Source organism: Strigops habroptila, chromosome 4, assembly GCF_004027225.2.
Source record: "Strigops habroptila isolate Jane chromosome 4, bStrHab1.2.pri, whole genome shotgun sequence".
NCBI classification, from domain to species: Eukaryota; Metazoa; Chordata; class Aves; order Psittaciformes; family Psittacidae; genus Strigops; species Strigops habroptila.
In genome coordinates, this window is record NC_046358.1 from 38,634,741 (window position 1) to 38,657,500 (window position 22,760).

A 22,760-nucleotide genomic window follows, 5' to 3' on the forward strand; every position below is an offset into this window, starting at 1 on the left:
GGCCACAGGAAAACGAGGATTCCTCGTCCCACCAGGAGGCCCGGTTGTCTCAGGGGGCTCAGTTCTAGGGGGCTCTTCTGTAAAGAAGAACGTAACAAAGTTGAATCGTTACATTCCTTACGTGCCAGCCAGCCGCAGCGTCTCGAAGGTCCACATGCATCTATCCAGAGGGAAAGAGCTTTCTGAAACCATTGCCACCTTTTCCTGGAGGGGCGTCAGTTTAAACGGTGTCATCAGCCGAGATGTCCGACCGCATCCTAACTGTTGGCAGTTGTTCTCCTGTGAACCAGGCTGAAGCCGTGCAGGACATTACCCCTTCCAGCTCTCCTGCTCCTCCCCACAGAGGAGTCACTGCTCTGTGGCTGAACAAGTTTTCAGCAACCTAAACAAGACCAGACCACTGTTAGGACAGCTGTAGATGTGGCTCTATTTTGGTGACACTAATGCTGTCCTCACTCCTCCTCTGGGTAAGTTTTATTGTATTTATGTACCTGTATTTTACACACTGAGAAGTGAAGAACCGACTGCTGAGCCACAGCACAGAGTGAGGAAACAACCACATTTTCCTCTCCATTCTGATTTAAAAAGAAACAAAAAATTCTGCTTCTGTGTTGGGGCAAGTCTACTCCTAGTGTAAGAGGTGGCAAGATCTGACCTCCTGAGCTTGGAGGGAGAAACTTGGAGACTGCCAGCTTAAGGACTGTCACTCCATTTGCAAGATATGGAAGAAAGAGCAATCACTGCTGAACGCTGCTGAGCACGTGCATAGCAGGACACTGCAGCAGGAAGAGATGCATGGCTCAAGCGAGGCGCATGACAGTGCTGAACGCCCGCTGCGGTAACAGACAACTTTCTTCTGGGGGCAAAGGCAGAGCATTTTTGCCATAAACATGAAGAGGTCAGCGAGGGGTGAAACTGCACCTCCTGGGGCCATCGCGCTGATTAACATCCCTGCTAACCTTGGCAGCCCGGCTTTATAGCTGCGCTAGGAACTCCTGACAGAGACCAGCAAAACTATTAACAGCACCTCCTCTGTATGACTGGTGCATGTGTCCTTGAACAGTGCCAGGACGGTGTACGTGGAGTACGAGGATTCCTCTGCAGCCGCGCATGGATGCCGTGGGCTGGGGAAGGCGCTTGCAGGAGCTCCCAGGCGTGGGAAGGCGTGTTACCTCCCCTGCGCAGCAGCTCCTTCTGCAGACACAGGAGGAGAATAATGTGTTTCAAGCTACAAACAGTGCAGTTCAGCTGGAAACATGCTGGCAGCACCACAGAACAGTTTGGGTTTTCTTCATACTGGTTTCACAGCTGGCATGCTATTCCTGTGAGAGATTCTCACTTCCAGGAGACTCTGCCAGCAGCTCATTTTATATGAAAAAGTTATGTATACAAAACAAGAACCCAAAGGCAATGGATTATCCAGAAGAGTTTTTTCCAGGAGACTGATACATCCAGCAAATTGTGCTGTTGCTTTTTGGCTGCTTGAAGAACATTTCTCATCTTTTATTTTATTAGAAGAATCAAATAACATAATCTGTATCTTGTTTAGTGTTACAGCCCATTCTTCCAAAGTGCTCTGGCAGCTCTCCCCCTAATCCACTTAGCCTGCGTATAGGTCAGCCATAGACGCCCGGTTTTCTAAAGGTCGCTTTGGCTCCTTTCTTGCCATTCCACTGTAATAAGCATTATTCTGTGATGCACAGCAACTACCGTGCTCCCAGAAAGTGGTGCTGCTTTTTACATTTCCTCTCTTTAGGCAGGATTTACAAAGTAGCATCCACATCTGCTATACAGCAGGGCTCTGCTTCACTGTATGTACAGATGTATGTGTCTCTGACACATCACTAGCAGGGAGGTAACAGCCAACATCAAACTCCTCACACCTACTCTTGTCAGAGGACGCTTACTGAGAAGGAAAGGCTGACTTTGCTGTTTGCTTGAAACAGAGGCTTCAAGAAAATAATTGTTCTGCCTGACCTACATTTCCTTCCCTAGGAGGAGGGATGGTCTGGGGGTTCACGCAGGGATGGGGATCCAAGCCACCCTGCCTGGCACCCGGGCTCACCACAGCCTTCCCAGGTGACCCCAGGCAATTGATCCATCAGGGCAAGTAATACTGATCAGGCAGAGATACCTCATTAATGATGTTAATAAACAGCTTTGAGACCTTGAAATAAAAATGTTACAAGTGAAAAAAAGAAAAAGAAAAGAAGAAATACGGCCTTTAGCGTGGAAGTGAAAGGTGTCTGGGAAAGAAAAGTGAATAAATTGAACAACTGCTATAGTCAGTGGCTGATCTTATAAATCCTCCTTACCCGAGGTTATGCTATAAATTTATCTCAGCTGTGAACAAGAGGCAGCAAGAAGAGAGGCTTGGGAAGAAACTGCTCATGAGGAAAATGGACTTTGCAGGGCATACAGGAACTCATGAAGGGTAGCAGGGTAAACGGTAGCTACTTTTTCTAGTGTTATGAATGTGCAAACCTTTGTGAATGTCGAATATGTGCCAATTACTTGCATGTAACTTTTATCTCCTGTTTTTACTGATAAGGCTGAGCAGAGTTTCCCTGTATTTTAGACTTCAGGGGAATTTTTTATTCTCTTTAGCCATTTTTCTGCCGTTAGTTTCCACATTTCCCTCATCGGAGGAGTTTTTATTTCCTTTTTTGTTGTGTTTAAATACCACCCCTAACATGATGTCATTACAAGACATAACGTTTTAATTAAATCTCTCTTTTATTGTCCACTGAGCAATGACAGGCCCGCGGCTGCCCGGCGTTATGATTCACCGGCACGTGTGACTTACCAGCACGGCACTCACAGCCACGGGGGGAGAGGGGGAATTCCACCCTGCCCCAGGAGCATGCGGCTGCTGGCCAGGCCAGGCCGGCCTTACGCTGCTGCTGCTGCTGCTGCTGCTGCTGCTTCTGCTTCCTCTTGCCTCCCCCTGCCTGCTCGCCTGGCAGATGTGAACCTGGTGGAAGGTGAACCTGGCCGGGGAACGTGGACAGCTGAACGGCTTTCCAAGGGAACAAAAAAAGGCTTTTCTTCAGCCACATCACTGCACAGTCAGGAAAGCAGCTCCGCTTGGCAGGGAAAGGGGCTGCTTAAACCAGCCGAAGTATCACAGCACTCAAGCTGGCATCGCAGCTCCGGGAAATCCTACCCCACTTCTTACAGCCCTCTCTCCTCGGTGCAGCGACGGGTCAGCGGGGAGGACCCCTGGGGCGCTGGGTGGAGGCTGGGAAGGCGCTGGGGAGGCCGGCCGCCCCTCACACCTGGGGCAGCCAGAGGCTGCAGCACCCTCGAGCGAGCGTGGTGGAAGCGGGGTGGCAGCCGGGGCCATGACTCAGCCGCAGGAATGTCCTGGCACGGGCAGCCGGGGCGCCCGGCGAGGGTGACGCAACAGCCCGGCTCCCATCCCCGCGGTGGGCAGGGGCCAGCGGGCACGGCCCGGCTCCTCGAGGAGCGGCGGCCAGCACCTCGCTCATCCTCAGCCGGCCCCCGCCGTTAAGAAGCTGACTGATAGCGCGGAGCCCCAGGGGGATTTTGGGACCACACCGCTAGAAGAGGCTGCTCAAGCCAGCAGAAGGGACCCTGCCAGGGGCGGTGGAGTCAGAGCTTCCCCTGGGGGGAAATCCATCTCCTGGTCTGACAGCAGGGCTTGATGGGGACCCGTGCTCCACACCAGCACACGCATCCTGCCCCTTGCTGCGGGCTCCCAGGATCAGCGCGCATGCGAGACACTGCAAGTCTCGCTAACTTGGAGCAAAATCATGCCAGGATCCACTACCTACAGTCAAATATATTTGCCGTATAATTGTTTAAAAGAAATGTTGTCCACAGTGTAAGGAAAGATGTAAAACCTCAGTGTTCGCCTTTCACCGGGGTTTTCTCTAACACTCTCTTACATTACAAGAAGTTAAGATTTTATCCAGCATTCTTTGCACTCCCACTGAAAATACAGAATTGTTGGAGGGAAACTGGACATTTTCCAGAGGTAGGCAGGAAAGCAAAGGGAAGGCAAGTGCCCTGAGTGACGCATCTCATCAAATGCAGTCTCCTATGGATTTCTCCCACAACAGGTCGATTTTTTTTAACTGAATGGTATTAAGATTTCCTGTTATTTCAGTGTACACCTACACAAGTTCCTCTGCTTTCCCTCTGCAGTCCTCTTCCTGAAGTAATCTGGCTACACCGTAAGAGATCTGATGTCTCTTAGCAGAAACCCGCAAGTTCCGGAGTTGAACCAGCAGACATACAGCCCCACTTTCTTCTATCTCGAATTATTTTATGAAACTTAATTACTTAATTAAGGATCTTAATTACTTTTGTGACCTCTATCCTTCTGCCAGCTTTAACTCAAATAAGCTAAAAAGTTAAAAAGTCACTGGGACAAGGACTAGCCCAAGTGAGAGAGGGGGTGCCCGAGGAGGCCAAGCAGAGGCCTTGCTTCCATGGGAAATGAGGCTGAAATGTTAGTGCTGAGTTTAGTGACATTGACAGAGAAGCAAAGAGGATGTACGGCATACAGAAGGAAAGGACTATGATTTCAGAGAGCTTCAATGCATAAAGCAACTTGGTCCCTTATAATCACCTCACACTAAAGAGCATCCAGGAGTTGAATCCAAACAAACAGTGCCTTCTGCTTCACGGTGAGTCATTACTTCCATCCACAGAGGGTGAGGGGAGGCTTAGAGGGCTTCCTCAGAGGCATGTGCCCCGCATAGGGTATCATTCACAAAGCTTTTAGTGCTGCTGCTGCTGGGCTCTCTGAATCATAGGGCTATTTCGGTGGTGCCTGGTGGGATGCAGGCCTTGTGGCACAAGGGTAGTGAAACTTGATGCTTCCTGAGTGCAGCAAGATGCCAAGGTGAGGAACCAGCTTTGTCTGAGCGTGCTCCAGCAGTAAGATTTGCTTGGTCATTACTGCTCTTGGCTGGATACTGGCCATTTCTGTGGCTTCCAAGGTCACCACTAGGCTCTACCACAAGCTCCTTCTCTGACTGCTGCAGTCACCAGGAGTCCATTGTTCATTTTCTCGAAAACGAGAGGGCCCTTTCTGTTCAGCTGTGACCCGTTTTTCACCCCTGAGAAAGGCTCTCCGGTTCTGCTAAACTCATTTCTTTCTTAGAGATGTCTATAAAATCACAAAATAGTCCTCATTCAGCCCTTGCTGCTTCTGTGCTCCGATGACTGGCAGGCACTGGTCAGTCATGTGCAGCAGCAGCCCGACGTGCCTCAGGTGTGCACCCTGGGAGGTGAAGAGAATAACAAGCACTTCTGACTCATTATTCGGTTTCCATGGCAGTAAAGATGGAGGGTGAGTCATGGAGCTGTCATCCCCAGAGCATCTACCCGGCCATGCAACTCTGGAGCTGGTAACTCTTTCTCCAGCTTTTAAGAGCCTGGGATGTGCAGTGCAGAGTCCCTCCATGGGGGCATAGGGCCCTCACCCACAGCGGTTTCATGGTAATGCACAAGCATTAGGAGAAACCTGCTGAGCCCCTGGCAGTGACTGTGGCCACTGGCACTGGAGGATGTACCACACACACGCATATCTGCTTACGGGGTGAAGGAACCCCCCTGCTGCTGTTTGCCACAGTGGCCTCCCGTCATTGTGTGTGGCTGCAAGGACACAGACCTCTGTTTGGGACACTGAGAACAGCGCGTGTCACACACAGCATGCCATGCCACGCTGCAGTGTCATGAAGACTGTTTTGGGATGCACTGAACCATCGTGATGATGAGGATGTGCTACCACTTAAGTCCACCCCTTGAAGCTGCACAAGAGCAGCAAATACCTGGAAACAGGACTGTTAAGATATCCTATCGATTTTCATTAGTTTAAACTAGCCATAAAACAGTTTCTTGAGAGTTATCCGGTTTAGGATTAGTGCTATTAATTACCGTAACGCTCTTCACCTCTCCTAACCAGTTACTTGTTCGATCAAAAAGCAACCCATTGTATTTGAAAACTGAATTGGGTAATGGCTGACTCTTTAAATGCAAATATGCAATAAAGGTACTCCTTCTTGGGTCCCATGTTGCTGGCACAGAACAGGCTGTAAGAACACGAGTGGTCATCAGCTGGGAAAAACTAGAGTCTAACAGACTTAGTGGTGGTGGTGAGTCCTGGACGTGTGGCTGTGAGGAGCTGAGGGGTGATACAACTCCTGGTTAGTGACTTCAAGGCTGATGGGCCAATTTTGAATACTGATTAATCCAATTCAGTCTTGAATTCTGCATACAGACAGAGCAGGAGATAACTCAAAACGGTGAATAGAAACATAGTGGCTCATCTGGTCAATGCGGTGGTAAAAAGTAATGGATAAAGGGGAAAAAATCCCACATCTCCCACGCAACGCAATATGAATGTGTGTATCCATGCATGTATATACCTACTCGCATGCTGACAAGCACTTACTGGTGGGTTTCCACCAAGGTACTACTAGCAATTCAGGTGTATGAGGAGGGATGGCTGAGCGGCCACAAGGCAGGCTGCGTGCTCAGACGTACGCTGAGACCCTGCACGTTTAGGAACTGTGGGTTTTCAGACACCACCAGTCCAGGGAGCAGAGCACTGCACAGTGCTGACAATTCTGTTGTCCGCTTTCATGGGCTAGAGATAAAATGTTCTGTTTGGTGTCCTGCAGCTGAAGCCCTGTCCAGCTCAGTACGGACAAGTGAACCGCTCTCGGGAGGGTTATCCTTCCTTGTTTACACGTAAGGCACCTTCCTATCTCTTAATGCTGCTCCTTCTGCCTTACGTGTTGTGTCCCGCCCCATCGTCTGAGCAGCTCTCCCAAAAACAGAGAACGTGCTGTCCTTGCGCCAGGCGCCCCAGGCCTTTCCCTACAGAGACGGAGGGCAGCCATGGCAGCAGCTCATCTCCTGTTCAAGGGGGGACAATGAGTTGTGGCACGCTGCAACTTCAACATACCCCCTATCTATGCCGGCCTGTGCGGGCAGACAGCGCCTGGCCATAAGGGGTGAACCGGGGTCGATGCCGAACGGTGACTCGAGCCGCACAAAGCGCCTCGGCGAAGGAAGCCGCGATGGGCTGGCCAGGGCAGGGCACAGCCCCGCTCCGGGCAGTCGTGGCTGGCTCCAGAAAGGGCCGTGCCGCAACCGTGCCCGACCTGACGCCGCTACCGGCTACTCTGCTCCACGCCCGGCTGAGAGGCTGCCTCGCCCGCCTACAGCCAGCGACCCGCCGGGGTGGGCCTGGGGCCGGCCGAGGGGGAACGCCGGGCGCTGCGAGGCCGAGGCGGCGGGAGCGGCCCGCCCGGCGGGCGCAGGAACAGCGCCGGTACCCAGCCAGGCCCCGCCGCGGCGCGGTGGGAGGGCGGCCGCTCCTCTCCGCCTGCAGGCCCGGCCCGGCCCTGCCCTGCCCCGTAGGGGACGGCCCGGCCCGGCGCGGCCCGGCGGCACGTGGTGGCGGCGCGGCCCATGTGACCGGCCCTCCCCGGCCGCCGCGGCTCATCCCCCGCCCGGCCCGAGTCCCCGCCCGCCTCGCCCCCAGCGCAGCGCAGCGCTCTCCTGCGTGCAGCAGCCCCGCACAGCAGGCAGCCGCCGCCGCCGCCCCGGCACCATGGTAAGGGCAGCGCGGCGCGGCCGAGCGGGGAGGGCGGCGGGGGTGGCCTGTGGGGGCAGCGGCAGCGCGGCCCGGCGGGGCGCGGGGCTGAGCTGAGCTGAGCAGGCCCGGCCCGGCCCGGCCCGGCTCGGCTCAGCGCGGCCCCGAGGCCTCCGGCGGCCATTTTAGTCTAATTTTAGCCGGGTGCTGGGGGAAGGGGCGGTGGGAGCGGCCGCGGGGCAGAAGCGGGCGGCGGGGCGGGCCGCGGCGGGGCCGGGGCCCGGGCCCGGTGGCTGGGGTTGGGGCCGGGGCCGGGCGGGCGGCGCAGCGCTCCCTGCGGCATCGCTCGGGCGTGCGAGCAGCCTGGCGGCGGTGTGAGGGGCGGGGGGCGGCCGCCGGCGCGTGCGGGGAGAGGGGCTCCCGGCGCCGCTCCGGGGAGCCGCTACTGCGGCCCGGGCCCGGGGGGTGGGTGCCCCCGGCCGGCGGGGGAGCGGGGCGGCCGGGAGCGATCGTGTGGCAGCGCTGCGGGCGGAGCGAAGGTGGCCGGGAGCAGGGCTGGCGGGCGCGGGGCGGCGGGACGGCCGTTCCCCGCGAACAAAGCCGGGAGAGGGGGCAGCGGGCTCCCCTGGGGACAAAGCCGCGGCTCCCAGCGAGCCGTGCACCTGCCTCCCGAGCAGCCTGCCCGGGCAGCGCCCGCCTCTTCGCATGCAATTGTTGGACCGAGAGCAAGCGCGCTGCGGATGGGCTCGGCTCGGCTCGCTCGCTCGCAGTGGGGCTTGCTAAATTGTTTTCTTTTTGCCGTGATCTCCCCGCTTGCCCTGTCAGTGTTTTGTTTCTTTGCTGCTTTAGGCTCGGGTTTTGAACGGCTTGCCAGCCGTATGGGGAGCTGAGCACATTGTAACTGGTGTTTTTGTATGAAGGAAGAGCAATTAAATAATGCTCCTGCAGCAGCGTGAAGTAAAATTCAGGAGTTTTTAAAGCGCAGTGTTGAAACTGACACAATGCAGAAAACATTTCTGCTGCTTGTAGAGCCTTACCTCACCCAGCAGAATGAGAGTCATGACAGTGCTGGATGTGAGCTGCTGCTGTGGCATTTGTTCTGCTAAAAGAAACCCCAACAAAACCAACCAAACAAAAAGCCACCCCCCATCCCAACCCAAAACTACAGACTCATCTCTTGTGTTCAGTTTCCGCTCCCCTCCGCTCACTCTCCCCCCTTCCCCAAATGTGCCAAATGCATGATAAGGTAATGGAAAACTGCTTGAGTAGTACAGTTGTGTGCCTAGCTCTATAAAACCGCTATCCAGAATCACAGCTGAAGATGCTGAGATCTGCAACAAGAGAGTACAGAATTTACACCTCCTTTATATCTTCTGCTCCAATCCTGCGAAGATTGCTAAATCCGTAGTGTGTTCAGGTTTAGTATAGTATTTTTATTCTTATGGGGGCAGGCAGACTTCTTTAGCACTGTGGGCTATCATCTTTTCTAGTGAGTGTTAATTTTTGCTGTTTACGGTATTCCTTTGATCTCATTTTACAGGCTTCTGGAGTAACAGTGAACGATGAAGTCATAAAGGTTTTTAATGACATGAAAGTAAGGAAATCTTCAACCCCAGAAGAGATTAAAAAAAGAAAGAAAGCCGTTCTCTTCTGCTTAAGTGATGACAAAAAACAAATAATTGTAGAGGAGGCAAAGCAGATATTGGTTGGTGACATTGGAGATACGGTGGAGGACCCCTATACAGCCTTTGTGAAGTTACTACCTTTGAATGATTGCCGATATGCTTTGTATGATGCCACATACGAGACAAAGGAATCTAAGAAAGAAGACCTGGTATTTATATTCTGGTGTGTACAAGCAAAGCTTGCTGTTAAAATTGAGCATTCTGGAGTTAACACTGGATGACTGAATAACTGTTTTGTCGTGGTCTTCTTTCCTTTAAAGGGCTCCTGAAAGCGCGCCTTTAAAAAGCAAGATGATCTACGCAAGCTCTAAAGATGCCATTAAAAAGAAATTTACAGGTATGGACCTAGAAGTGTTTTGTTCATTGATTATAATGCTGTTCAGATGTTGAGGTGCTCACAAGTACATTGTTGTTTGTCTGTCTTTCAGGTATTAAACATGAGTGGCAAGTAAATGGTTTGGATGATATTAAGGACCGTTCAACACTTGGAGAGAAATTGGGAGGCAACGTGGTAGTTTCACTTGAAGGAAAACCCTTATAAAAAGACAGACAAGTGCCATCTGGATCTAAGGAGCTTCCATTTCTGCAGCTCATTCAATTGGAATAGTATTAGTCTCCCCATCCCCTTCCCTCCTCAGAAAATAAGGCCCTTCCCTAATGCCCCTGAAGGAGATGTCATTGTTAAGCAGTCTACCAGTGATTGCCATTAGACTGTTTAATCCTGGTAGTTTTATGTAGGATCCAAGGAATGCTTTCACGTCATACTCTTAGCCAAAACTGACGTCGCAGGCATTCCTTGCAACATGTACAATGAATGTGATTGATAGTTAATGTAAATAGTCTAGTAGACAGCAAAGGGTAAGCTAACGGAATGCCTTGAAAGTATTGTCCACTGGTCGGATGGTCGACTCTATACAGTATTACTTACAGTTGCACTTGATTGCAGTTCCATGAGGCTCTTGTGCATTCATACACCTCACCTGCCTTGACAAGCCTATTTTTGTGACATGGCAGCACACAACACTATGCATTTAAAGCACTTTTTTGTAATATGTTTGACCTGCCCCCCCCAAAGGAATGCCAATTAAGTTGCTGTAACTGTGTCATCAAATTATTGTAGTACCTCAGTTTCATTCCTGTTACATGCATATCTTTATAAATGAAGTAGCTGTTACGATGCCTTTTTGTTTTCCATTGAATGTACACTACTGAACAGGAGTAGAAGTTATCTGTTTACCATGTGAGTCTTGAAACACTAAAGTTTTGTAAAACATCAGTCATGGTGGCAATTTCTGTATTAAAAAGAGCCTTAAATGGAACGTTGTTTTTTGAGATCAAAAACTGGCCACGTTGCAATAAAACTTGTGGCTTATTACAGAACGTTGCCTTGTTTTCATTGGAAAATACAGTTTTTAAGTATGTTTAAGCATATTTCAAATAACTTCTGTGGAAAGTATTGTAAAGGTAAACAGTCATTAATTTCGTCTTGAATAATGCGAATTTTTCATTCCTAATTGTGATTTAGGTACTGCTTTACAATACTTTGTGGCTCTGTTCCGATCATTCGATAAAGGACTTGCTCCTAGTTTACCGTTAAAGAAGCTACCACTACTAGAGACCATTTGTTCCATGAAACACTTGTATCAGACATGTAAAAATACGAAGTAATTAACCACGCAGTGTGTTTCGTACCTGAACGTTCTTAAAGTTCTACATGTCAGAGTAAAACCTGGCACGAAATCTTGCAGCTCGCCGTCTTTTTTTCGGTAAGATGATTTGTAATGTCAGTCGTATGCAGAATATGAAGCCAGTAAATAATCTTTGGGGTTTTTTTTAGTGTTGCAGTTAAGACGGACTTGGTACAAGAAACAGCCTAAATGAACGGTTCTACTTGTTAGCGGCTATGTAAATAGAACTGGAAAGTGTTTGCCACTACCAAGGCTTGCACTGGGGACATGATTTGGCTGGGAGCCAAATAATGCTCTCCTTATAGAGAATTTGATCTGCTCTGTGTGAACAATCCTCCGTTAGCCAGAGCTATTTATGGCAAACACATGCTTTTGTATCTTGTCATCGTTATCCACAAATGGCAAAACTGGACATGATTCTCCTGGTATGCATAAAGGAGCGCTGTTAGGCAGCCACTGGCAGCTGAACTGTACAGGCTGCTAGAAGGAATGCTCTTTATCATTACCTTATTTTAAAAAGTTGGTAGAGTAGAACTGTGGAGCTTTTAAATGCAGGCTGTTTGTGTGCAGTCCATTGCCCTTTTTCAGCAAGGAAGCGGATAATAATAAAAATCTTTTTTTGTAATAGATCAAATAACATGGTGGTACTGTGTTCAGGCTCTCTTGTCCTGTAGAACTTTAAGACTTCGTTTCAGGCTTCTGGCTATCCCTATGACTTGCACACCTCATTGTGTTAGCTGTTCTATGTAGACTAAAATTTACTAGAATTTCACTGAAAAGGCATGATGACCACTGACTTACTAAGTGTGTTAATGAGTCTTGGTTTTGTTCTACAAAACTCTCCTTTCAGGTACCTTTTAAGGTTGAGAAGTAACTGATGGTATGCATGTTGTCTAGAAAAAAAAAAATCAAGTTTTTATTTCTCAAAATAGTCTATTTCTGATGATTCACGTTGTGTACAAAGCCCAGTTTAATGTAAAGACCTACTTTGTGCTTTATGTTTGACTTGAGTTCAGTATAATGCAATGATCTTTTAACTGATTTTTCACAAGGTATAAATGCTTTCTTTAAAAAAAAGCCAAAACGGAAAATGTTAAATTTTAATAAACCATTTGAATTTCATTTTAGACAGTAAACTTTTTTTAAGCAGTGCTGTGTTTAAATTTATTGTTTGTCTCTGCTGCAAACAGTCTGGAAAGATGTCTGTGGCTTCCGAGTTGAATATTCAAGTTTATTTTTTTTTAAACTAGCTTAGGTGTATATTCACTCAGTCCAAGTAGATACAAAATTGAAGCACAAACTGTATTTATGTAAGATTCCTACCAAAACAAGTTGTGGATCCAAATGGATCAGCCTGCCTTCAGTTTGTTCTTTAAATGACTGACTGACTGATGCGAGGTCCAATTCAGATGGCTTGCTTTAAAAAAAACAACAAAACAAACCAACAAAAACCAAACCAATAAAGTGCTACAGAACTGTTACTGTTTGAATTATAAAACAAATGAGAGACAGCTGGCATCTGTTCCAAAATGGTTTGTCAGCTGTTGTTTTCTGTCATTATGCAAAATGGTGAGGGCCTCATTGTGATAGAGAAGTGGAGGAAAATCTTCTCGAGTATCTTCTGTGTATCTCCGTGTAGACGTGACTTTTGGGTATCTCAGCTGCAGTTATTTTATTGATAAAGAAATGTTAGATGAAACTTTCATGAGGGTAGCTTGTGTGGAAATGGCATTTTTCTTAAGATACACTTTAAAACCAGCAGCTCTTTGTTTGATTTGGTAAATCCTGGAAGAGGTATAGACATACGGGTTTGATTTCTCCAAAAAGGGAAATCGGTCCAAGACCGGGTAAGTAGGTGAGGTTTATGCTTGTGGCGATTTTAGAAGTGCAAACCTTAAATTAATACGGACTTGAGTGTAAGAATCACTCCTAGTCAGATCATTAGATGGATTTTGAGTGTGTTCAGTTAAAACCCAAAGTGTTTCTCTAAGCGGGAGAGTCTTTTTTTGTTATACCATTCCCTCAGAACGAGTGGTGGAATACAGCAATTGCCACAGTTTGATAATAAGCTTTACTCTTATGCCAATTCCAGTATAAACCAAATTTTCATGTCTGCCTATTTTTTATAAACTTCTGTAAGTTCCCCTTAGTTTGTGGTGGCGAGTTAATGGTTGTAGAGTGAGAACATGGCACTAATGGTGGATCAAAGATCATCAATGTAGCACCTGTCTATAAGTATTGAATTTCTTTGAAATATTTCTGATTTTGAAAACCTGGTATAAATAAAATTAATTTAAATGTCTTCAGCTGTTGAGTTTGTTTGTATGCTAGGCAGCACCTGCACCATTTGCTTTGCTGTTCTCTTTGGATTGGGAGCAGCCCAGACACTGAAAGGAGAGATTGTGGAGTAAATGGGTGGAATATGTGCATTTTTTGAAATGGGTTTCACCTATGGCCCGTTCAGTTCAGTACCCAGTGGTAGCAAAAGCCAGCACCAATGGCTCTGGAGGTAGGTATGAAGAAGTTTTTAGCAGGTTGGTGCTGGATAACCTTGTTCTTGTGCTGGGTCCTAGCTCATATGTTGAGAAAATGGAATGGGTTGTTTTTTTTTTTTTAAAGGTAGCAAAAAATATGTTTACACTGACAAGTAATTTTCAGTACTCAGGAAGAAAGTGAGCTGATGTAGTGTGGCAAAGGAGACTCCATGAAGAATGATCAAAAGATAATCCTCTTGCTATCAGTGGTTATCTGTCCTCTCAATGTAAAATTTCTTGGATCTAGGAATTGCTTAACTGGAAGAGAGTTTATCTTGCAAACAAAGCTGTCAAGAAACAGCTTCATTGGATTCTCTAGAGAAGGCAGGCTTTTACACTGTAGAGTAAGAGTCTTTTTAGTGTTTGCCTAACATGCTTTCTCTGTGGCTGTAGGGGACATATATGGGAATATGCATTAAAAATGAGTGAAAGGTCTCTTTGTGAAATTATTTTAATACAAATTACTGCTTGGTTAAAAAGTGTTCTTGCTATATTCATATACAGTGCTTGATACCCTGTTGAATTTGGGCATTTCCCTGCCTCACCTCCCATGCTGTTGAATCTACAATAACCCCCATACATGTTACTATTCCTTGCATTGCTTATTTCTGCAATCTACTAATAATATTTGGAAAAAAAAAAAAAAACCACCCCAAAAAACCAACCCCAAAATAAACCCTAAAGTGGAAAATTAAAGCCTTTCGTAGGAAATTCAAACGGGTAACAATTTATGTTGTTTACTTGATAGCATTTTCTTTTTATATTATAAGGCTTACAGCAAAAATGTGTGCTATTTGGAGGCACTGAAAGTAATTTCAACGTTGCCTTTTTCATATCTGATAGTAGGTAATATTTCTGTTGTCACCTTTCCTTCATAGTTACTTAGAAAATGAATGATTGGAAAAAGAACTTGAAGGTGTCGCTGACTATTAAAAAAAAGTTTATAAATGTCAATTCAGATGATAAAAAAAAAACCATACACAAACTTCAATTTCCTGCTGCTAGCTTAATTTTTACTCTTGTGTGAACAGGCTTAGGAATGTGCGTGTAGCTGTAATCATGCCTCTCCTCTTCCACCTCTTTATTTTTAAAAACAGCTGTGTCACTGCAAATCCCCACCATCTGCCCTCCATCTTCTGTAAAGCTTTACAGACAATCTCCACTTCTACCTTTTAGTATCTATTTTTCTCCTTTCTTGTTTGTGATTGTAGGGGTTTGATTTAGAAAAACTAAATGCTGTAATATTATGCTCCTCAAAAGCTTTTCTATTATGCAGAAAGTTAAAAGCATCAGTTACTCTCTGGTGAGCACAGCTGCAGGGTATACATTGGCTTGAAAAAAGAGATGTGATTTTGAGAACCAGTTTAGAGAGCCTTATTTGTGTCTGCTTCCTCTTAGTGGCAGCACTGCTTTCATCTGTGACCTTCTATTAAGGCTAATGTGAGAGCTAAGCTTTTCTTCCATTTTGGCTGTTTCAACAGAAAATTGAATGTGCATGTAGCAAACAAGGTGCAGAGAAGCAGAGGAAGGTTTAGAAGAAGCAGTTTTTCATAGAGACCTTTGCATCTAGTGGGGAAAAAAGGGTTACAGCAGAGGATTTGTTTCCTTTCAATTTCAGCCTGAGCTTGCAGCTGTAAAGGCTGAGGTTATGTTATCTTTTGCTCTGCCTGAACATACTGATTCCACAGTCTCAACTGTCTCAATGCTTTTAAGCAATGCAATGTGAACATACAGCTCTGTACCAGTGAAATTTGTTTTATTCCTACAAGCATGAAGCCATGCTATAATGGGGCTCTGGGTTAGAAATACCATACAGGTGATGCACCTAAGCTGCCTTTGAACAGCCCTTTAAAAATGTGTATTTTTTGATTGCACCAAATACAATATTTAAGCTATTACATTGGCTGGGAATGAGGATGAACGGGTATAGTTGTTAATTAGGTGACTGCAAGTGACAAATGTAATTTATGGCCATACTTTATAGAGTCTTAGCCCTGTTATTTAAGCATGACTTAGAGATGAAACACTTCCCGGTCCACAGAATTCACTGCCTGCATAAATTCTTTTAAGAAGCAGTAGCATAATTTTAGCTCTTTGTTGACTCTACAGAATCTGTCACCTGAAGGTTTTTATTCTTCTGCGTTAGTGAATTCCCTTTGTAGTGCTGCATTATTTCTCTGCATCCACACTTCAAAATCAGTTCCCAGAACTCTCCTTCCACGTAACCAGAATTCCTAAACAATATTTATTCTGCGTGACTAAAGTAGAAAGGCATCTTGTAGAGCACCCATAGGAAACAAATGCATGGCATTAGCCTGCATGGCCACCGAACATGTTTGGCCCTGTATGCCATCCCTGACTGTTGGGTTATTCTGATGGGAACGTCAGCCCATTCAGGCTTGTGTGCAACAGCCCAACCCAGGAGATTTGTGGAAACAGAAAAGAATGTCTTAATGTTGCTCAGATAAAGGCTTTACAAGCTGGCTGAATGCCTTGCTCACTAGTAAGGCTGAGTGAAACAGCTGGCAGGCTCACACTGATAACCACTTTTTAAATGTTTTTTTGTAACTGTTCTGACAAAAACACCTGGCTTTGATTCTAGCCAGTTTTATAGATTCATTTCAACAGTGGTTGGAAGTACCTTCAGGACAAGCTATATTTAGGCATAAAACCTTTCAATAATTCTGGTAGTTGCTTTGCTCTCATTATTATTTTAATTCAGTGCCTTCAATTCCATTACAGCTTTAACTGCCTAGAGTCCAGCATTGCCAATATGATGCTCATAACACAACATAAGCATTTAAAAGTCATCATCATCAAAATTAGTAGTAACTTAAGGCAATTTTATTTCTATAGCTTGGTCTCAGTTTTGCAATGAGGAAGACAAATCAACTGGCCTTCCAGACAGCTCCTGACTGAACCCATGCCATAGATCTTCATGATAGGGTTGAAGAAGTGTTGGAGCATTCACATTAGAGCAGTTTGCTTTGCTTTCTTGCACAGCTGGATAAATTTCCTATACTGGGATGTGTTGAGGTTACTGTGGTATCACTGTCTAAAGCATTTCACCTCCTTTTTCATTCTGAATGGAATGTTCAGACTGCAATTACAGCTTTTTCTTATAGTCATACAGTTAACCATTTCAGCTATGAATTTTATTTTTTCCTGATTTCCAGAAGGCAGAAGAGAATGCTTCTCATAGCACTGTGCAGCATAAGGCCAAAATACAGCACTGGAATTACATGTGGGCATCAGAATTGTTTTCAGCTATTGTGACAGGTACAAAATGTGACCTTGTCAAACTTGAGTCCTGTGCATGTCCTGGTGGGATGCAGAAAAGAGCTGTGGTGAGAGGCTGAGTGTCTGGCACTCTAGCTCTGTCCCTGCAACATCTCTGTAGCGTCATGAGGCTAGGCCTACTCTAGAATTGCTCTTTCCACAATTATACATTGCTGCTCTATTCTACTTCAGAAGTCAGAGTGTCTGACAGCTCAAGACACCTTCAGGAACACTAGGACTGCTGTTGCTCTAATAGTGAAATACAAAGTTGAGATATTTCCAGTAGTAGCTTTGTGCGCACCAGATTCAAGAAGCAAGTGGCTCTATTTATTGTGCAGTTATCCTGTGCACAAAGTAATTGTCCACATAAAAATATATCTAACAGTGATAGTAATTCAGAATCTTACTTTAACAGCTGTTTTCTTTGGGAAATAGGGAGGGTAAGATTTTTCCCAAGGTTTACTAATTAATATCCAGGAAATGGAATAATATACTTTCATGCTTGTGCTTTAAATATTATTTGTCCAGATATTGAAGGAACCTGGAATTTCCTGCTTTTACTTCTCCCCCCCCCTTTTTTTTTTTTAGAAATGGTGTTTATAACCAGTCTTTCCACTGTAATGGCAAACTGTGGGAAGATGAGAAGAGTTATTTCTCATTGCATCAGCATCTCACGTTGTGTGCAAATACAGAGCCTCTCAGTTTCTTCTCAAAATAGTGTTTGGATCACATTCAGTGGTTAACGGGCAAGAACATAGGATTTTTGTAAGTCACATTTTACAGTATTAATATGAACATGCACACGGTTTTGAGCTATGAGATAAAAACATAAAATTTTTATTTTATGTTCCTCCCAAAATATTTTAAATTCCTCCCAAAGAGCATATTTTGGGAGAAAAAAAAAAGCAACTTTAAAAAACTTAAATTTTTCTCTCCTAACAAGTTTCTTATGCTGTAAATTGCCCATGAAAATCTCTTCTTCCTAGTTTATTAGTTACTTGGGTTTGGTGTTCTCACTTTCTCCACACTGCGTCATGTTTCAGTCTAATGCAGACCGGATTAAATTGTTATCAAAGGAAGGAGGTATTATGTATATAAAATATACAGTTACTGTAGGAAAGAGTAAATTGTTTGCTTGACCCAGTTTTATAGAGCTATTTCTTTTTACAGGGATGGAATCACAGTTAAGGAAAAGGGACTAATGGGTTTGCTGAGAGTATTTAGGAGCACTCAGTGGGAATGAGATTATTATTGTAGTGCTTAATCCTGAAATAATCATAGACCATCTCATGAGCCTTGCAGCAGCATTTGAGATGAATAGTCTAGCTACTTTATGATATTAGTCTGAGATAATTTGCCATTGTTATAAACCTGGAGCTCTCTGGATAGAGTATTTATACCTGTGATGAATGTTTTGATGTTTTCACATGTTATGTTTCTAAAGACATGATTCATAACTAGTGGAAATGTAGTTCTCCAATGCCTTTTACAGGTCCAAAAATTAAAGTGGAGATTATAGAAGCAACCAGTTTGCTTAATCTATTTTTGGGAATTGCTATAATGTTATCAGGCTTGCTTTTCCATCTTTAGGGCACAGTGTGAAAGAGTACATAGAGTGTTGGTGGTGCATAGTATCTGTTATCACTGACGTTAAATGAATTTAATGGTAGTGAATTTACAAGTCATGCTGTATGCAAAATGAATAAAAAATATTCTCAGGTCAGAGTTTGTCAGTAACATTTAGTTTCCTTTGAACAGGTAATTGTCCTGCTGTTTCCTTAACTGGAAAAATGATGAAATTGAGCCTTTCTCCTCCATTTGACTTACTTTCCTGTGTCGCTTCTCCTCCAAAGCGTCTTACCCCCTCTGGCCTGCATGCAGAAATTGCTCACCTGCTGCCTCTAATCCTCACATTTATCTCAGTTACCCCAGTTTCACCTCTGCTCATCACCACCTTTTTCCTCCCTGCTAGCTCCAATTCTCCTCTGGTCCTGTTCTCCCACATTAGCAGTGTGCTTTAGTCTTTATCATAAACATAGAGCAAACAAGAAAAAAAATCCAAACACTTTGGATCCATTTACTGGCTTCTTTTGTTAAAAATATGTAACCTTATGAAGAAATTGTTCAAAGAGTAGACTTGGCTACAGTTTACCAAAGTGGCAAACAGTCTGAAATAATCTCTCAGATGTTTGAACAGTTCCTCTCTGTCCACAGGATTTAACTCTGAAATCCAGACTCCACCATTCAGATGGGGAATTGCCTTATTGGGATATTTTATGCTTTCTTCAGTGCCAGAAGCCTGAACTGTCCTTTCTTGCAATCATTAAAGCATCTGGTTTCAGCTGTTAACTTCCACAAAAGTGGTAAGTACTTACAGTGGGGAGATGCTATGGATGCATGAATTTATAGTATATTGAAAAGTGAAGCTGTAGAAACAGTATGAAATAAACTGTGTACCAACATAGAAGCCTGAAAGTTAATTGCATGGCTCATAGCTTCATAGTCAAATGCACTGCTTCGTAGGCAAATCAAGAAAATCTCAGTATTATAAAATGTATAGAAAACTGCTACAAGGATTAAAGGCCATATTACCCCCTTATGTGTTCAAAAAATAAATAAAGGTTCAATAATCATGAAGTAGCCATAGTTACATAATATCTTCTAAGAGTTTTCATCTGCTTCCTTTTCTGAAACCTTGTGTTATGCTTATTCATCTCCTTGGGCTTTTCTCTGCAGTCACAAGCATAAGAAACTGACAGTGTTGCAGTGAGGGTTTATTTCTTTTTCCTGATCTTAAAAAGAAAGTAAGTCTGATAAAGAGAAATATGAAGTAGGGCCATCTGAGGGTGCTGTTCGACAACATAGTGAAGGCAATCTAATGACGCATATGGGATGAGAGAGGGATTCCTCCAGAAGCCGGGTGAATGCTCCCCCTCTTTTCTACCAGGTATGGTGCTTATACCTGCCTGACCAGGCAGTGAATTTAGGAATCTACGTTTCTCACTTACTTTGGAAAGGTTACTTTTTTGCTTGTTTAGGAAGGCACAATGCCTGAAATGTTTCAGATGTTTCTGAGAATTGCCTTGGTCTTGGTCTAAGTCAGTGTATGGTATGCAGGGTGTCTGTGGAGGAGCTGAACTTGGTGTTCATGACAGCCACTGTGCTCCTGCATGTTGCTCTGTCCATTTCCAGGCAACACGGGGCTACTGTATTACATACATCTTGTACAGTAAGTGCAGTGAATGATTCTGACACAGTCATAGGTGTCTCTGCTGGGAAATCTCAGGCAAAAAGCAGGAAAGGCCGATGATCACTTTTATCTCAGCTTCTTGTCATGCACATGCTTTAAAGAACTCTGACTTCTACCGTTTTTGCTACAGCAGTGGTGAAATTTGGTTCCTCAAATCTCAGGTGCTGATGATGCCGCACAGACATGTAAAGGCATTTTAATTTTTAACATAAGGTGAAATGGAGTTACGCTACATCAGACATGTGCATGCCTGACTCCAGCTCTTGCTTCCTCTCTTCACTCTTTTGAACAGTGCTCTGGCCACCCTTCCCCCCTGAAGATCCATGATATGAATTAACTGAATTCCTCAGATTCTAAAGTTCTGACTATAAGCTTTTCGGAGACTGGGAGTCCTGCCATGCCATAGTATTCCCAAGGGTGTGGGCAAGCATGCTCATGTGCAGCATGTTACAGAGCTCTGAATATCCAAGGGCAGCACTCCTAAAGAGTTTGGGGTTTGCTTTATTCATTTAGTTGGTGAGACAAACTTTGCTCAACCTCAGCACTCTGTTAGCATTCTGGATGACTTGTACCTAGTGGTGATTTGAGTGGAAAAGTAAATTATGATTTTACTACATACAAGTTAGAAAACAAGAGTAATAGGCAAAATGGCTCACCTGACGTGTGTTTGGAATTCAGTCGGTGCACGCATAGAATCATAGAGTAGTTAGGGTTGGAAAGGACCTTAAGATCATCTAGTTCCAACCCTCTGCTGTGGGCAGGGATGCCTCACCCTAAACCATGTCACCCAAGGCTCTGTCCAACCTGGCCTTGGACACTGCCAGAGATGGAGTATTTACCACTTCCATGGGCAACCCATTCCAGTGCCTCACCACCCTCACAGTAAAGAACTTCTTCCTTATATCTAACCTGAACTTCCCCTGTTCAAGTTTGAACACATTACCCCTTGTCCTATCGCTACCGTCCCTGATGAAGAGTCCCTCTCTGGCATCCCTGTAGGCCCTCTTCAGATATTGGAAGGCTGCTGTGAGGTCACACTCGAACCTGATCCTCTCCTACAGTTGGCAAATACAAGTATATATGTTGGGGTTTTTTTTGTCAGGATTAATGTAATCCAGGCATAATCAGGGGTAGCTCCATTAAAATCAGTGAAAGTTAGAAATGCGTATTACAAGTTAGTTAGTGTCTGGAATCATTAGAGCAGCATGGTGTGACGTTAATGACAGCAGAGGAATGCTCTGGGTGTACAGTAGATGAAGACAAATATTTTACATGCATTATGTGTATTTCAGAGCACATATCACAGATTTGCAGCTTTAGACAACAAAGACAATATAGTCCAGACTGAAATATGATGGGTCTCAATATATACAGGAAAAGAAGCCATGATTCTTTTACTCAAAATGTTATGTTAAATATGCATTATTAATTTAACCTAATAGTGCTCACTTTTTAAATGCCTGAAATGCAATGATAAATGCTGTTGTTTTATCATGTGGCCATTTACATCTGTTAAAATCTTTTTGGATCAGCACCCCTGTACTCTCTCCTTGTGTTCTGTATGTGCACAGAAGTGCGCCTCATTTTTGTGAATTTAAGTTCAGAAAACAGTACTGACATCAAGGCCCATTTGTAAGGCAGTGCTGGGCTCTCCCACCCAAGTATCCCCAGTGTAGTAAGGGTACTTTAAATAGGACTAGCATATACTAGCAGCACTGGATTCACCACAAACATTGCACAGCCCAGTCTTATTGCCATATTAATTAGAAAATGGGTGAGTGCCCTCCATTTTTTACACAAAACCATAAGAAAACACGTTAGAAAATCCACCCATTATGGAAGAAGCCTGAATCCACCTCTCTCTTGACCTGTTATGGTTCCAATTCATATGTTAGCGCCCTGACCAGGTCTAACTGTAGTATCTGTGGACACTAACATCTCCACACCTAACACATAGTCTGTATAGTACTTCTCTTCAATAAGCCTGGTCGGGTTTTTTAAGAATCAGATTCAGTTGTCATAAGAATATTTATTTTTATGGCATAGCATCACTGTATGTTTAATTTACTTCCTCCAGAAATCTTCTCTCAAACACTGTCCTTGCTCAGAGGTGAATGTGTTTTTCTCAGCCTAAGCTCCAGTGATGAGATGCCAAGAAATATTTCCACATGCTCACAATCTGGGAAGCGAGAGGTGTCTCTGTAAGCTATAAAAATCAATTCCTGCTGCAAATACAGCACTACCCACACTGCCAGGCTTGCAGAGTGGACTCACTGAGTGGATCAAAGCTATTTTGTTCGCTTCCTCCTGTGTAGGAATTGTTCGGTCTTGTGCGTTGCTGAAGCATAGTGCTGCCGTAGCCAAAGGAACACAAACTTCCTGTACCCATGTACTGGCCATATGATGTTCCGCACCACCTGAAATGTCTGCAGTAAGCAGGTGTGGTACAGGTCAGGACTCCATGCTGTGCATGTGAAAGTTTGCACATAATTTTTCTATGCAAATCGGACTGACAGGCAATGGAGGACCTGATGCCACCCAATGGGGCTTTCATTCCAAAAACTTGCTATTGCCAGTTATCAAGCCATACAGCCCCTCTCCCCTTTTTCTTCCTCCCAGATTTAGCAAGATCACCTTAAAATTAGTTATTATTTTTCTTTCTACTACTACAAGGGAGATGATGTTCCAGAATCCTGCTTTGATGTTTTTAAGCCTTATTTTAATTCCAGACTAAATATATTCTTTATC

General features: G+C 44.9%; 1 protein-coding gene across 2 annotated transcripts; it reads left to right on the forward strand.

Annotated features, from left to right (window-relative positions):
• The first annotated feature begins 7,071 nt into the window (after positions 1 to 7,071).
• Positions 7,072 to 13,251, forward strand: CFL2 (cofilin 2). 2 transcript variants are annotated; one of them, XM_030481727.1, is made up of 4 exons: positions 7,072 to 7,597; positions 9,117 to 9,424; positions 9,522 to 9,598; positions 9,690 to 13,251. In XM_030481727.1, the coding sequence occupies exons 1-4, from the start codon at positions 7,595 to 7,597 to the stop codon at positions 9,800 to 9,802; spliced, it is 501 nt and encodes a 166-aa protein (XP_030337587.1). In that variant the 5' UTR covers positions 7,072 to 7,594; the 3' UTR covers positions 9,803 to 13,251. The 2 variants fall into 2 exon arrangements, with proteins under 2 accessions (XP_030337587.1, XP_030337588.1); XM_030481728.1 differs by lacking the exon at positions 7,072 to 7,597 and adding an exon at positions 8,576 to 8,993.
• The last annotated feature ends 9,509 nt before the right edge of the window (positions 13,252 to 22,760 follow it).

Excerpts from the sequence above, each read along its gene's own strand:
- CFL2 (XM_030481727.1), top strand. Across the intron at positions 9,425-9,521 it reads GACCTGGTATTTATATTCTG|GGCTCCTGAAAGCGCGCCTT; the intron begins GTGTGTACAAGC and ends TTTCCTTTAAAG. Across the intron at positions 9,599-9,689 it reads CATTAAAAAGAAATTTACAG|GTATTAAACATGAGTGGCAA; the intron begins GTATGGACCTAG and ends TCTGTCTTTCAG.